Here is a 17,605-nt window from a genome sequence, read left to right on the forward strand (position 1 = left end):
ATTGGGGAACCCGATTCCCATAAATACAGTAGAGGACTCTCTAAAATCGCCAACCAAGAAATTCTCCATAGACTCACCTTCAGATAAAGAAACGAGCAGACAAATGAAAACGCCAGATCAGACGCCACCAAGCCTAAAGAAACTCATCAAAGAGATGGGTTTCCATGAAAAGTCACCCGAATGTAAAGCCTGCTGAACATTCCTGGACGCGATACGTCCAAAAGATCAAACTAGCACGACTCAAATAGTAGATCTGTTATCTACCGCGGAAAACCCTGAAAAGTCGCCTGAAAATCTGGGAATACTATCGGAGATGAACGTACAAAATGTGGAGGGAGCGAACTTCGAAGAGCATCAAGAGAAGGCCAACAAAGAGGAGCAGATAACAGCAGAAAAAGTCTAACAAACTCAACTCAGTCCCACGGGGACTTAAGAACTCAGGTCCTAAGGGGACGTAAAACTCAATTTGATACATACATATTCCTTTATTGTTGAGAGGGGGAGTGTCATCCGGCCGGATTGGCAATATATCCTGCGTTGAGCTGGTCAAGTGACCTTGCAAGACAAGGCTAAACCATAAGTTTAGTGATTTGGCAACAGAAGGGAAATAAACTGATTTAAAAATCAGTTGTCTTATTTATTCTCTTAGTTGTCCTACAGAGTTACTTAGCCAATCCGTTCGGATTCAGTATTTAACATCGCGCATACCAACGGGTATGACAACTATAGTCCCCAAAACAAATACAACGTTGTTTTTGTAACAGGCGCATGGCATGAGTTCAGGTCATCCGACCATCCGAAATATCATTTTCCCAATGAACACTTTGATGTCATCTAGGTCAAAAGGTTGGTTTTTTGCTGAAAAACATATCCATGATTAATTGAGGTTTCGTTTCAACTGAAAATATCCATCTGGTTCAGAACGTCATTTTGAAATAATCATCGTCAATTCTCTGGTTTTTGCTTTGTTTATCTGTTCAGCTGTGTTGTTTGGCTATTTTGCTCAGCTGTTGTTTTCAGCAGTTTTGTTTAGTGGCTCTACGTTTTTTTTGTTGCTTTAAATTTTTTTAGAGCCTTAACTTTTTTCTGAATAATGAAATAGCTTATTAAAAGTTATCGGTGTAGTTCGACCTCTAAAAATTGAATTTCTGTCAAAATATCAGCTGCCGCAGAATCCAATTGTGTATAGACAAGCAAATGGATTTTTCTTCAAATTGTCAAGTATAAAATGATGCTTATTCTTGATAACTTTCAAACGTTTGTGAATAATAGATACCATTGTATTTTTTCTGCAACTTAAGTTGTCTTCTCCAATTGAAATTGGCTACTAATGCTCGTGTCCAACTACTTCTTGGAGCTTTGTTAATAAAACTCATTCTTGACAGCTGATGCCAGTCAGTTGTGTCGAAGATAGTGACTCAGTCGGTTGCTTTGGTTTTTAATTTGCCAGCTTATAGCACCCTAATTTTGCCTGAGCTTGTCTGAGAACACCTGTGATCGGTGTTGCTACTCCATTCAGTGTCTATTTTTAAGATCATTTATCCACGAGGGAATCATTTATATCACGTTTTCTCAAAAAAAATTTCGAAAACGTGATAGTTAGGTTAGACATTTTAAGGCTTTTCGTGAATTCAAAGTAGCCAAACAATCGTATACTGGTGGACTAGTGCTCAACAGTAAGTCAATTCAAGAAGCCTGTTAAACATTTACAAATCGTAAAATAGCCTGGTCTGGTTTTCTTGGCTAGAAGAATCCAAAAAAATACTAAATTTTGGCGAAAGTCCAGCCTAGATATGAGTTTACACAGTTCTAATTGTATTTCATACTTAATTCATTTGGAGCTATTGAGAGCTTACAATTCTGCAAGTAAACTTGGAAAAAGTTAGTTTTTTGTATACTTTATTCGAAGCATTTGCCTTTCCAGTTTTCTCCGGTCTCCTTCTTGTTAACCACTCAATTTCTCCACGATCATTTATTTGAAACTCATTTTTGACGAGTAGCCTTAGGTTTTTGAATCTTGTTGATGAAAACCCACTGAAATTGAATCATCAATTGAAAAAGTTCCCTGCTTCATTCTAAATTTTGATTAGTATAAAGTCAAACTAGTAGAGTTCGACTTGATACTAAAAATTTTAAAATCGTTGCTGTACCAGTTGAAGAAGATGTTTCAAAATATTCATTACCAGCTACTTAAATCAATTCTCCAATTACGCATCTGGCAATGTATTTTTGGTTCCTCTACTCTTAGTTGATTGCTTTTACAAAACCAATTTGCCTGGATTTTCAATCAAATTTGGATGATAATGAGGTGACTCGACAACTAATTGCCTTGCCTTGAAAAACTCGGTCGCTGCGAAAACTAAGAAAGATACAATTCTCCAAAAAAAATTTATAATAGCAAAAACCACTGATGCTTGATGAATTCACTTGATCTCGAAAGTTGCTAAATTTACATTTAAATGATGGTTTAGTGCTTATAATTCGCCAATCAAAAGAACAAAATGTTTTGTAAATTTGGTTTTTTTTTTCGTTTGATACGAGTAATCAAATAGCAGTGCGTTGATTTTTATTTACAAAATGAGAGAGAAGCAACCGCTTGCCTATTTGAGCAAGTCTAACTTTTTGTCGGTTCTAGTTTCGAAAATCTGTTTTTTCTTTCGTGCCAGATCCCATGTCGTTCTTGCTTGACATTTATAAAAAAAAAACACTCGGTTTTATTCTGTAATTCCGTACATAAAGTACGTCTTAACGAGTGTGTTGGAGTCTTACTTCTCTGATGCTTAGCTCGCATCAAAAACTGTCCTTCTCTTATTGTTCCGACTTTCGATACTAAAGTGACGGAATATTTGTGCTCGGGGTGGGGTTTTTTTTCTTCAGACAAATTTCGTCCTTTTTTGACGGAATTTTTTTATATCATTCAAAAGGTATTGTTGTCTTGAGCTCAAATTTGAAAAGATATTTCACCTGTGATTATTTTTCGTAAAGTTATGAGGGTTTAAAGATTGCCATTTTGGCCATTTTGACCAATTTGGGACAATTAACGCGCGATATAATTCGCGCCATTAACGCGTAAGCGGAGATTTAATCCGTCTTAGAAATCGTTCCAAATTGGTTGAAAGAAGCCTATTTGCCATAATTGATTTGTTACAAGGAGCGAAATCTATTGTTTTGTACTTTATATGGCGTGTGGGGGGATGATTTTCATCGAAAAATTTTCAAATTTTAGAAAAAAAAGTTTTTCATTTATTTTATTTGATTTAATTTTAATGTTGTTTATGTTATTACTACTCCATAAACGGTAGAAGGCAGTCGGAACTTTCAGGGCTTCGCCCTGATACGAGCAGTCTTGTTGTACTTTATATGGCGTGTGGGGGATGATTTTTTTTTTCATTTTATTTTATTTCATTTAATTTTTTCATGTTATTACTGCTGCTCCATAAAACTTAAAAGGCAGTCGGAACATTCAGGGCTTCGCCCTGATACGAGCAGTCCTGTTGTTTCTGTTTTTGCAACATTTTGATTTATTTTTTATTGTGTTTTCAGACTTTGTAATATATCAGCCATTTGCTTCTTATATCCCCTTTCGACATGATTTGCTCCACTGAGTTTGCTCTTACTACTGAAGCTACAAAAAACTGAAAGCTTCGCTTTTCCTCATTTTATCAACAAGACCTCAATGCGCGGCCATTTTGTTGACTTGCACTATGTTGTTCTAAAAACTGCTTTCCGTTCAGTCTTTTTCTTTTCATATATCTTTTTTTTACCGTAAATATGTAAGAGCGTACTGTTTTTGTAGGAATTGAAAGCTATTTTACTAAAATTTGATGATGGTTTAATTGAATCAAGAAAGGTTTCAAAGGACTTCGTCCACTGCTAGACAATGTTGCTCGTCGTGCCTTTCACGAGCTGAACGGCTTTCCATGTTTTTAGTCAGCCTGGTTCTCAATTCAAGGAGAATAATAGAGCTATGGAGCTATGTATCTGGTTTGAAGGCGTGCATGTTGACCATTGTAATTGGCTGATCGTTTTCAAGCCTCTGCTTGATTAGCAGCTTGATCATCGCTTTTACCTCTCATATAAGCACAATCATGCCTGATCAACTCGAAATTTGAAAATTCTAGTGCCATTGGTAGGTAACAACACAATTCAGTTTTTTTCTCGAAGTTACTTAGTTGCGTTATATATTCGAGCAGCTCTCTGTCAAGCTAAACCTGGTCGTCGAAACTTGGCGCGAGTCAATTTTCATGCCACTGATGATTGTGATATTAGCATTAGTTGTAAAAATCAAAATTTTCACGCATGAGAAAACTAATTTGGAATAATCTTTATCAACTATCAAATTTGTTTTGTTAAGCTAATTTTATTCGAGTTTTCGAATTTCTAAATCTCATCAATTCCAACACATTTTGTTTTTTGAAGCCAATCTTTTTTCTGAAGTAAGCAAATACCAACTGAATCATTAGTATTATGGCAACACAATAAAAAAGACAATTGGAGGAAACTAAAAAAAGTTAAAAACTAACTAGAAACGCAGTTTTGAAAAGAAGGTTATTGCTCTGAAAACTCTAAATGTTTGACGAAGTTCTGCTCATGTATTGTTTTCAAGTTTTTTCAGACGTAATTCGGTTTAATGGGTGATGTTCGACAAACAAACAAAGTACTTAAGCAAACTGCTCGGATCAGTGCGAGAACCTGAATGATCCAACTGTTCTTTAACTTCAATCAAGTTGTTTTTGATGACTTTTTTACTCTAGTTTTAAAAAACGATGATACTGTGATGATTTTCTGCAATGATTTATAAAAAGTATGATTCCTAATTTTTGGAATTTTTTTTTCCGATTTTAGAAAAAAATTTTCTTGTAAGTGTAAATTACAAAATATTTTCCCAAATTTCTATTTCCAACACCTGTAACTTTTTTTAAAGTTTATCATAAATGACATGTTTCTCTAAGCTTGATATTAAAGCGTCGTTAATTATCAGATGGTATCCACTCGAAAAAAAAATCCAGGTAAGTTACGCGCAGAGGCTTCAGGTAAAGGATAGTTTAATTAAATATCACCTCAAGTCTACCTCAAAAGTATTTCAGCAATATGTTTAGCTTTAAAGTTGAGGTAACAAACAGTTTCAGGGAAATTTCAAAAATTAGCTGGAAACTATGTGAAATCCTAGTAGTAATAGTTATAATAATAATAATAATAATCATAATAATAATAATAATAATCATAATAATAAAAAAAATCATAATCATAATAATAATAATAATCATAATATTAACTGTTTTCAGGCAGAAAATACACAAATTCACAAACTGACACTTTAGTTAGATTAAAACGGCCTAGGAGATCACCATTAGATCTACAGATCCGTTTTCAGGTGTCTCTGACAATTATAAAAACTGTTTGAAAGCAATTATGAGTATTACGAGCACATTTTAAAACCAATTTCCAAAAGCAACAAGACGGATGCTTTGAAAGTTCCGACTCCCTTTATAGGCATATGGAGCATTGTTTGTGCACAAAAAGTGGATAAAAAAGTTTCTTTTGAAGCAATTATGAGTATTATGAGTAAATTTTTGAAACCAGTTTCCAAAAGCAACAAGACTGTTCAAATCAAGGCGAAGCCTTGAGCTTCCGACCGCCTGTATAGGCCTATGTTTTTTGCAGAAAAAGTTGATGAATAAAAAATTTTGAGATTATTTTATCATCCCCCACACGCCACATAAAATATAAAGTGATATTTTTTGCCCCTATTTAAATATCAATTATGGCAAATAGCCTACTTCAACCAATTTGGAATGATTTCTACGGCGGATTTAATATCTGCTTACGCGTTATAAGCGCGAAATAAATCACGCGTTAATTGTCCTATAATCAGCAAATTGGCAATTTTTGTACACCGGTTGGTATGAAAAAAATTACTCCAAAAATGGGTAGTTAGAAATTCGTTTTTTTTTGGAGAAAAAAAACCCGCCCGAGTACAAAACAACGTCAATTTTTTCGAAAGTCGGAATAACAACAAAAATGCGCAACTATGAAATTTTGTTAATTTGAGTTGACCATTTTTTTATGATTCAACCAGTTGTTTGGGCCGCTATGCCCTTAAAATTCATCGCAAAGATATATCTTAATACGCGAAAATTAACCCGGGTTGACCATCCTACAAAAAATGCTTTTCGCATAGAAATTTTTATAAAATTTGTAGGTATCTTACAACTTTCTTATAAAAATCCAAATTAATTCAATTTACAAAAGCCAAAATCACTTTAATTGTTTTGTATGCCGTAATAACATTTCTTTTTTTTTCAGATTTATGCATGTAAAATATTTTAGATTGTTGTTACAATGTGTGCATTTGGAACAAAAAACTCAAGAACAAAAACTTGTGTTTTTTTTCAACAAATCTCCTAATTATAAAGTAACTGTTTGAAATTTTTAGGAGACCAAATACATTCAATTTTGACCAATCATGCCATATAGTTTAGGACGTGTTGTATGCGGCGTATAGGTATGAATCAACAACTTCTCTTGAAATCAGCAAAAACTTATTCTGTAGCACTGTTGTTTTTCGGTAAATTTCTGTAGCAATATTAGTCTTTTTGCCCACAGGTTTCCTTCACTTTTCTGTACGAAAGAATGCAGAACTTTTAACTGATTATAAGAAAAATTTAAAAACTAAAAAAGAAAAAAATTTGAAAATTTTTTGTAGAAACAGTTCTATCTCACAACTTTCTTGCAAGAAAAGCCGCTATCTTACAATTTTTCTTAGAAGAGAATGTCTCTATCTTTTAACATTTTTAGAACGTAATTTTGTGAGCAGTTGAAAGACTCTTTTAAGAAAAGTTCTAAAACAGCTGTTATTGGCCAACCCGGCAATCTATTTGAAACTGTTTTCATTTTGCGGCAATCAATTTGGACGAGGAAAAGACTATACCGAGCACAAAATTCCGTCAGTTTTTTTATCCGGAGCAAAGAAATGTAACAATTACCTGTTACGACTTTTACGCAGGTTTTTACTGTACCTTGCCCGGGTTGAAAAAAAAAATGGTTATCATACATTTTTCATTTACGAAAAAAATGCTTATTATATTCTTTCATACAAATTCATAGAGCAAAAGTATATGTATGAAAAAAGTAAAATAAGCATTTTTTCCATATATGAAATTGTATGATAAGCATTTTTTCCATAGTATGAAATTGTATGATAAGCATTTTTTCCATAAATGAAAATTCAAAAAATTTTTGTTTCGAAATTTCGTGTTTCAACCGAAACACTAACCAAGGATTTTTTGTCATGAGAAAACCCAGAGTGTAACTGGCATCTTCCACGCAGATAAACTGCATTTGGTGGTTTCAGCCATAAAAGTTAACTTTCACATTTTCACATGAAAATTTATGCCAAAAAAGTAACTTTTTGAATATGGCTAGATAATTTTTAGCTTGAAAATTATAATGGTTGAGAAAAAAAGGCCTGTTTTTTTTACAAATTTATTTTTTTAGCAAATGAAACAAAAGATAATAATCGTGTTTAAAAAAAAACACTTTCATGTGAATTTTGGGTTTTTTGGGTGAGAAACTTATCCTGGACTACGTACACAAAAATGTCAAATTTTGCATGCAATTTTTTTTTGTAAAATTTATATTTTGGCACAAACTTGCAGCCAAAAAAAGGATTAAAAACTTTTTTCCTCAAATTTTTATTTTTGTTTATGAAAAAAATGCATATCATACAATTTTCATATATGAAAACTTTATGATAAGCATTTTTCTGACCGAAATTAAAATTATGTTTTTGGTTGTCATTATGCCCTTCATCATAGATATACTTATTTAAATCTGTTCATAGTTACCCAGACACGTTTTTTGGTGATTTTTGAATTTTTTTTTCTCTATGACAAAATGAAAATTTTATAATTTTCATACATGAAAATTGTTTGACAAGCATTTTTTATAAAAAACTTTAAATCATTTTTTAATGACCAGAAAGCTTCAAAAGAGGCATTTAGACCAAAAATGTTCATTAAAAACTTTTAAAATACTTTTTAAATTTTGTATGAATTTTCTATGATAAGCATTTTTTTCCATAAACTTCATATATGAAACTGTATGATAAGCATTTTTCCTCTATGGACGTCAACCCGGGTTGTTGATTTTTTCTGCTCTCTTTTTCGAGCGAAGTGGAATTTGCGAATAAACAAATGAAATACAGAAATACTTTCAAATTAAACTGAGGCGCGCTAATGGGTCCCATTAAGAAATCAGTAGCTGCGAAATATATGTTAAGCATCGACAATCTTGATAACTTGCTCGTTGTTGTTTTGGGGGAAAATAATTTTCACTATTTTTGTTCGCTCTTTGAAGCTTTTCAATTGTTTTATCAAAATGATTATTATCCCGAAGTTTCCTCCCTTGTAAGCAAGATAAATGTGAGCTGCCTGTAGCTTTCCTGGTACGGGTTGAGATTGTATTACATGATACTATTTTTACTGCACAAAGAGTAATTCCCGGAAATCCTATTATCATGAATGGCAGAAAATACACAATCTTCTAAAAATTGAACAATGGTTCAAACTTTTGTTAAAATTGAGCAAACAAACAAACAGCATGCTAAATCGTAATCAACCAATGGCTTAAGTTTTCAGCCAAGTTGTCAATTACAAAGTTTTAGCTAATTTTTATCAGGTGACAACATGTTTCCAGAAGAACAAAACATGGATCACTGCAATGAACACCAACATGAATATCCCAAAACCCATATCACATGATGCAGATATTTTGCGGCGTGCATTTGACTGATCGCTTTCTTCGCTGTCGCTCCCTTTCAAGACTGAACATCTCGAATTGCTCAAGCCGGTCTCTGATCTCTCCAAGACCGCTTCATTTTCATATGCTCCATCTCCAGTCTCGTTTAGGTTCTTTGTGTTATTTTCAAAGTTAGCTGATTTGACATTTTCTCCTGGGTCTTTACTTATAATGATGAAGAACCCTAAAAATATTCGTAATCTACTTCGGTCACAACTTTTTATGAACTGAGGGTGTAATCTAAACCAGCTAATTTATTTCACTCATGACAAAGTAGCACTAACTTTCTTTTAACGCAGGTAAGGGCGTTTTTCTTAGTCAATGTAATATTAATTGGTCAAACTTTACTTGTAGATGCCTTTCAGTGTTCTTTAAAGACCAAAGTATGGGTCTTTAGCATTTGACGTTTTGTTGGTCGCGATGCTAAAAAATTGGTCAAATTTCTATCATCTTAAAGTTTTTGCTTAGAGGATGATTTATGACAATAAAAAACGAATGCGATAAAATTCCCATCAATCCCCTATCCCCAAGTTGTGTTCAACCCTTAAAAGTAGAGGAACGCGATTAAATTCTCTTCAGTTACCACCCTCCATATAAATTGATTTTTCCCGCTAACAATGATGGTAGAAGACGTTTGGGCAGCAGATAAATAAATTTCAGGGCCTGCCCGGGTTGAACTCACATTAAAAATTAGCAATAAAAAGTGAAAAAAAATCAGCGATCGCCATCCATGAATTATCGGTGTTCATTGCCACAAAAGCAAACTTCATCGATAGATTATCGCTAATTTGGCTAATTTTCAGCGATGAAACAGCGATAAAACACCTATCAAAAAGAGCAAAAATAGTGATCTAACAGTGGTTCGATCCCGCAACCATAGGCTTTGTAGACATATATACTATCTCTGCTGCATCAAGTCTTACACTATCTCAAATTCAAGGCTTTATCAACTAAGACTCTCTTTGAAAGCTACTAAAATGAGTTGAAATTTTAAAAGTTCTAGCGATGATTTTCTACGAAATCATTACTGAATTAGCTCTGAAACATCGCAGGCTTAGTTATGCAAAACTCTGATTTAAACATGGTTCAGCGCTAAAAAATAGCGAATATTGGGATGGTACAAAAAAGCTAAAATTAACGGTGGAACTTCATCCCGGGTGACAGGGAGGCTTCCTGATCTGCTGGATGCGCCATAATGAAATATACTGATAGTCTATTTAAACTAAGCTTAAATCAAATTAAGAAGTATAAAAATAGAGTCAATTAAAAAGTGTGTTAATTCTAGCTATAGCATTCAACAAATTTATTTGATAACGTATGAACTTTTCAAATAATTTTGACCATCAAACTTAAATTAAATCTGGAAAATTCTTTGAAGTTTCGCGTTTGTTTTTTGTCGGCATTTTGTTTGTGTTTTGGGGTCTTATGCCCTAAACAGCCCAAAATCATTATTTCTTCATCTTTCTTGAACTCAAATTAATAAGGTTGAATCTGATTCCTAACTTATGCACTCAAATTCAAATAACATGGTCCTGCACTTCGATTGTAGTTTCAAGCAAGTAAATTTGTTGGCCAGCATGACCAAAAATATTTTTAAAAAATTTGAGAAAAACTTATCATGGTCCCCTTAAAATAATTTTATTTTTTGATAAAATTTAATATTTTGGTATTTTCGGTTAATAATTTTATCTGCTGGAAGGTTTGAGTGATTTGACTGACCATGTTGGTTGATTTTGATAGGCTATTATTAGACAATCAGATTCGACTTCATCAATTTTAGCTCAAAATATATAACTTTTGATTTTGGGCCGTTTTGTACATAAAACCCGTGTTTTGCTGTTAAAACTTGCATTGCAAATCGTTGTTGAATGACAAAGTTTTTCTAATTGTGCTCTTAAAATTAGGCAGAAGTAAAATTCTCCCAAAAAGCGCAACCTTTTTGCCTTGTCTTTTTGACATTTCAAATGCAGTTTTGAAAAATGGATTTCAATTTTAATGCCATTTCACTGTCTCAAGGCATTAATTTTTTCAAAAAATTTCAAAAAACAAATATTTCAAAAAGTTTCCAATTAAGTTGTTAAAAACTATATCACCCAGAATGATCACCTAACACCGGGAAATGCAGTGATGAAGCTGGAAGTATACTGGACAAGATAAGTAGATTGACCACCTGAGCGAGCATGATTGTGATTCCCAGACTGATCTTCTCCCCACTTTCCACAGGAAGGAACACAGACAACACAGTCAGGACTATATCAATACAAAGGCAAGAACAAAGTTTTTCCGTTTTGAGATCATTAATTGATGTAAAATTGTTAGTTCATTTTTAGCAGTATTCATTTCCGGCAAATTTAGCCTAATGATCAAAATGCCTTTGAGCAAATAAACCGGCAAAGATATAAAAAGAAAATGAAACATTCAGTAGCTGTGCAATCAACAGAAAACTCCAACCATGTTTTTTTTTGTTATAAAAAATGAAAAACAGAACAAACTCTTTAAAATTTTTAAAAATTGATTTTTTTTCAATTGTTCTATCTGTTTTCAATTGTGTTAAGGAATTAAATTAGTTGGAAATAAAACATGTTACAAAATTAAAAAATAGAGTTAAATTATTTTAAAACGCACTATTCTAAAACCAACAAAAAATACATTGGGAATATCTGGAAAAGTAAAAAAAACTTATTTCTCCCAGACAAAATTCAGTGACTTGAAAGTAGACGCCCAACTTCTTCATTTTCTGTTAGCAAAAGAAAAGATTACTGAAATCGATTAGAAGTTAGACCATTTTGTGTTAGTCAAACGTTTTAGCTAACGAAAAGCATCGAAGTTATTATAACTTTTAAATCAATTTTTGTTGCAGAAAATTACTCGCAAAACCATAAATTGATTTTGGGCCGTTTTGTACATAAAACCCCTGTTTTGCTGTTAAAACTTGCATTGCAAATCGTTGTTGAATGACAAAGTTTTTCTAATTGTGCTCTTAAAATTAGGCAGAAGTAAAATTCTCCCAAAAAGCGCAACCTTTTTGCCTTGTCTTTTTGACATTTCAAATGCAGTTTTGAAAAATGGATTTCAATTTTAATGCCATTTCACTGTCTCAAGGCATTAATTTTTTCAAAAAATTTCAAAAAACAAATATTTCAAAAAGTTTCCAATTAAGTTGTTAAAAACTATATCACCCAGTAGCACTGAACTCGCTCACTTCGATGGAGATCGCTAACATAATTCAAGGTCATAGAAGACCTGTTAAAATAAGTAACTCAATTAAAATAAATAGACAATCACGACAATATCGAATTTTATCGCTTTTTTCAAAACATGGAGTATAATCGTTTACCATGTATTACAATGGATTTTTTTATTTTTCAAAAGTAATCGATTATAATGGGTTGCCTTGACAAAAATATTATATTATAGAAGTAATGATATATTTCAAAAGTAATACTTGTTAATCGATTATAATGGATTACCTTTTTTCGAAAAGAATCGATTATAAAGTCAATTTAATTTGATTAAGTGGTCTGAATTTTACATCTGTTATCGATTATAAGGATTATTTTTGTCTCGGAATTCCTTAATATTCAATTAGAAGCCATACGCGGAAATAAGCATGACCGAAAAAATTGGAGAACTTAAGAAACCAGACTTAATATTTACAGGATGGAGAAGCTTACGGTCGAACAGCTTTCGGAGGATGCTTATGTGATCGTTGTAAAAGTAGTTTGTGATTGCACAGTTGTATACAAGAGACAGTCCAATCAGGCCAATTGTCACCAGGAAATAACGCCCTGAAACAATCACTTAAAAATGGCTTTCGATTTTGTTCTCTGTTACATCACACAAACACACAGCTTCAGCTGTCTATCTATTTCCTAATAAAAATTTAATTATTTCTTGGATCTTGTTTTGCCGAGTAATGACGAGTGGAAAAATTTCCTGGTACAACAATACATTTACTGACAATAAATACTCCAAGCTGGGTAAAGCATGAACTATGAAAAAAACATCAATTAAACATTGAAAAAAAAACTGAAACTGAATTATAGACAAAGTTAATGATCACCTAACACCGGGAAATGCAGTGATGAAGCTGGAAGTATACTGGACAAGATAAGTAGATTGACCACCTGAGCGAGCATGATTGTGATTCCCAGACTGATCTTCTCCCCACTTTCCACAGGAAGGAACACAGACAACACAGTCAGGACTATATCAATACAAAGGCAAGAACAAAGTTTTTCCGTTTTGAGATCATTAATTGATGTAAAATTGTTAGTTCATTTTTAGCAGTATTCATTTCCGGCAAATTTAGCCTAATGATCAAAATGCCTTTGAGCAAATAAACCGGCAAAGATATAAAAAGAAAATGAAACATTCAGTAGCTGTGCAATCAACAGAAAACTCCAACCATGTTTTTTTTTGTTATAAAAAATGAAAAACAGAACAAACTCTTTAAAATTTTTAAAAATTGATTTTTTTTCAATTGTTCTATCTGTTTTCAATTGTGTTAAGGAATTAAATTAGTTGGAAATAAAACATGTTACAAAATTAAAAAATAGAGTTAAATTATTTTAAAACGCACTATTCTAAAACCAACAAAAAATACATTGGGAATATCTGGAAAAGTAAAAAAAACTTATTTCTCCCAGACAAAATTCAGTGACTTGAAAGTAGACGCCCAACTTCTTCATTTTCTGTTAGCAAAAGAAAAGATTACTGAAATCGATTAGAAGTTAGACCATTTTGTGTTAGTCAAACGTTTTAGCTAACGAAAAGCATCGAAGTTATTATAACTTTTAAATCAATTTTTGTTGCAGAAAATTACTCGCAAAACCATAAATAGAAAAAAAAAATAGTTGTACAGATAGTTTTTCAAATGGACATTGTAATTTGAGGATTTTTTGAACACCAGAGAAAAAAAAACTCGTATCAGATTAGCCAGTGAAAATTTTGATGGCCGTCAAATAAGTGACGTGACGCGTCTTTGTTATGGCAAAAAACGATAAAAATGTTTCTGTAAAAAGTTCTCACATGCAATGAGAAATACAAAGTGGTAAATCTGTTTCATACAAAGCAAAAAAGCTCATCGAGTCACTGAGTCCGATTTAGAACAAGGATAGCCGGTTACTGTGCAAGTAGCACAGAACGTTCCGAACATAGTTTTAAAAATACAACCAAATTTTTTCGAATTATTGTCGTTATTTCGGCGTGGTGTGATAAAAAGATCGATGATTATTTGTGGTACCTGATTTTGCGTGGAAAACAAAAAGAAAATTACTAAAAAACACCCGAATACAAAGTTCCTCCCCATTTTCAATGGTCGGAACAGTAATTGCTGGACTAGAACAATTAGCATGCAATGATACACTTTCTAACTTTTTAAAAGAAGACGATTACTGGGGAAAGTCCTTTTTGTTCTGACTTCCGAAGAAATTGATAAAATATTTGCGTTCGATATGTTTCGGCTAATAAAGCGTAAACTGCGAAAGAACTTGTTCCAAACTGGATTAGGTCAAGCAATATGCGCTAATAAATTTTGATTATTTTTTTCTATTAATCTGATTAAAAAACTCGAAATATATCAATTTGTATACTTGATACACAGTGGGGGAGGTGGGGGTTAAAATTAAACAAAAAATGGTAAAGAATTCAAAACTTTGTCGATAGTTCTGCCAATTTTTGACAAAAAAAAACTTTTTCAATTATTTTGAATGACAGTTGCTTCAGGGATCAGGGATTCAGGGTTTCAGGGATCAGTCAGGGCTTCAGGTTTTTATCATATCTCCACACTGTGTGTCTCGATTTGTGTCATAAATTTTCTACTTGCAATATTTAGCTGTTGTTTATCTACTACATAGTGCTCTTATTTAAAAAACGCTGAATCAAAAACAGGGGCGGATTTAGGGGGGGGGGGGGGTTGTGGCGGACGCCCTCTCTTCAGGGATTCGACCCCCTGCCGACCCAAAGGGTCCCCCCTTTGATACTTTTTCAGAAATCCATTTTTGGCCGACCGACCCTAAAATTTTTCTAAAGGCGCCTTAGGTGCCAATATATACTAACTTTGAGGGGGAGCGCGCCAAAAAAAAACGCGATTTTTTTGTCAAATTTTTTCAAAAAGTGCCCAAAAACGGCTTTTTTTGACTGTTTTTTCAAAAATTTGCCTGCGGCGCAGACAATTTAGCCAAAAGAGGGGGCAAAACAGTGCTTTGGGAGAGCTCGAAAAATCAATTTGGTCGACCTAAAAAAAAAAGGTCGTCAAAATTTTGGAAAATTTTTTGAAAATCCGCCCCCCCCCCTCGAGAAAATCCTAGATCCACCCCTGATCAAAAAACAATCGAAAAATGAAGGGATACTTAAAATTTGCGGAGACCAAAAAAAGTACGCTCGCAAGTTAACTTGTGTAATAAAATCATAAAAATTAAAATTCTTGATTTTCATTAATGCAACCGTGGCAAAAAGTTTTTTCCTTCATCTTTCTCTTCAGTCTCTTTGGTTTCATTCTTGAAAGAATGCGAAACTTAAACCTGCACTAAATGAGAGATAACATGTGTTTTGAGATTTCTTCTAATTTGTAAATTCCCTTAAACGATTGGAAGTTTCAGAACACTCGAGTGAGTCGATGACTGACTGGTTCACTATTGATGATAATTTGAAAGCTGATGATGGTATATATACAGACGTGTCAATATGAGGCATGGCAAGAGGAGAGTGTTGATGAAGAAGGTGGGTCGTCTGTTCATGTGGATTGTGTATCTCAGCAGCATGAACTCACTCAATCTGCCCATGTATGCTCTCCTTGTCCTCCTCTCTCGAGTCACCTTCTCAACCTCCCATTGTGAGCTCGGAGTATATGCACTCAGGGACATGTCAGTCTCATTGCTGCCTGAACACAATTCAAGGCATTTCTCATTATAGATCTTTCCATTAGTTTTTCAAAATTGCTCGTGTAAATTGCTTGAGCATTTTTTTTTGCAGAATTATGATGAAATTGTTCAAAGGTTGGAAGTCAAGAATGATGTGTTCCTAAACTAACCCTCATTCGGATGGAAGACAAAGTAAGGCGTGGATAAACTATCGGGCATCCCCGTTGGTCCCGGGAGAAGTGACGTATACCAAGGTCCAAGACTAGAAAAGGATCATCATTTAGTAAGCAAGTGAGAAAAACATTTCGCGGTAAAAATATTTTTGAATTCTCGAAGAAAATCAATTGGGCCCGACAAAGGGGTTTGAAAATTAATATACAAATCTAACGAGTGCTCGCACTATAGTGTAAGCTAATCATTGTTCATTTGCTTCTTTACCCTATTTTCATTATCGGACACGTTCCTAGCAAACGCAAAATAGGAAAAACTAAAAAAAAACTGCCCAGCCCAATGTTTGAATTCTTTTGCTACCCAAAACTAAAGATGCATCAAAATGTCTGGGTAGGCTCGAGTGAGTAGCGTGCGGGGGTTGGGTTTGGCGTTCGAGGGCGGGTGACGAACCCCTTCCCTTCAGTTATGTTTGCCAAGGGTCTTCCTGCATTACTATTTTAGGACATCTTTTTTTGTTGACCAACCCTAAAGTTTTGATTTACTCACACAATTTAGGGGGTATACGCAAACCAAATTGTAGGGGTATGCGCGCCAGTGTTAACACAATTTAGGGTTCATGCGCATGCGTCAAAACCTTCCAGCATGACCTACGCTGTAATTTTTTGGTGTTTTTGGCAAAAAAAGGTTCGGAATCAGGCAGACAAAATTGGACAAAGTTTCCAAACATTGTTCAAAAAACCACTCCTCTCGAAAAAATCCACCACACGCCACTGGTTGGAATTCCGAGGACAGTTTTTTTTGAATAAAAACTTAACGACGTTGTTTGGTTCAGACATTTTGTGACGAGCAGGAAATGAATTTGAGAAGATTGGAAACTTTTGACACAAAGAAAATGTTTTTTTTTTGGCGCTCTTCCTTTCTCCTAGGTACCGACAAAGGCCCTACTTTGTCTTATAGTGAGCAAAGAAACCGCCAGCTAAGAATCGTAAAACGGAACTAACTAACATGGTGGCAGGGATTGAATATTTTTCCGTCATTTACCTAAGCTAGGGTTCAAAAATGAACCCAAATGACAACCAACTAACTCAATATGACACTTCTGAGAGTCGAACGGGAAATCGGTGACATCAAACACACAGCGAGTGGTCTCCGTCAGAGCGTAGGGAAACACGACCAGAGGGTAACTCCGGATGCAGCGACCAGACTGATTTGATGTGTTATCATACTCTTCGCAGTAAAGTGTAATCACAGGTCTGCTCCACGACTCGAAGCTCTCGGCGCTTGGATAAATTATTGAATCTTAATTTAGAAAGGTTGAATAATAGCGATTTTCAACTTATCGAGCCAAAAACTTAAAAATTTCAGTTTGATACTCGTACCTGTTAAGTATAACCAAATCTGGTTTCCACATTGTTTTTGGGTCAGGTGTCACCTGAGATACTTGATGTCCTAGATATTTGACCCAGGTAGCATGATCCAGGTTCTGTAAAGAGTAGCTCTGGTAGATCCAAAGCTTAGTAGTTATCGTCTCCGAAACCTCGTTCTGTACAAAATGAAGATGCTTTTTTGAACATTAATCTTAAGAAAACAAACCGTTCACATTCAAAATAGGGAGAGGAAACGATGGGCAATGGTAGAAATAATGAGGAAATGTCGGGTATCTCAAAATAAGCTGAGGAAACTGAGGAAGAGTATATTTTTACTCTTTCACACACGTTTTTCCACGAATAGGCATGAATGAAAAATGAAGTTTTAGAACGCATAAATGAGAA

The 17,605-nt window shown here is 34.0% G+C and overlaps 1 protein-coding gene across 2 annotated transcripts; it reads right to left on the bottom strand.

Annotated features, from left to right (window-relative positions):
• Positions 1-8,405: 8,405 nt before the first annotated feature.
• Positions 8,406-17,279, bottom strand: LOC134839640 (neuronal acetylcholine receptor subunit alpha-7-like). 2 transcript variants are annotated; one of them, XM_063855258.1, is made up of 7 exons: positions 17,213-17,279; positions 16,919-17,113; positions 15,833-15,924; positions 15,479-15,682; positions 12,863-13,006; positions 12,474-12,587; positions 8,406-8,983 (listed from the first exon to the last, which is right to left on the bottom strand). In XM_063855258.1, the coding sequence occupies exons 1-7, from the start codon at positions 17,242-17,244 to the stop codon at positions 8,676-8,678; spliced, it is 1,089 nt and encodes a 362-aa protein (XP_063711328.1). In that variant the 5' UTR covers positions 17,245-17,279; the 3' UTR covers positions 8,406-8,675. The 2 variants fall into 2 exon arrangements, with proteins under 2 accessions (XP_063711328.1, XP_063711327.1); XM_063855257.1 differs by having other exon boundaries at positions 12,474-12,599.
• Positions 17,280-17,605: the final 326 nt, after the last annotated feature.

This window comes from Symsagittifera roscoffensis, chromosome 2 (assembly GCF_963678635.1).
Source record: "Symsagittifera roscoffensis chromosome 2, txSymRosc1.1, whole genome shotgun sequence".
NCBI lineage: Eukaryota > Metazoa > Xenacoelomorpha > Acoela > Convolutidae > Symsagittifera > Symsagittifera roscoffensis.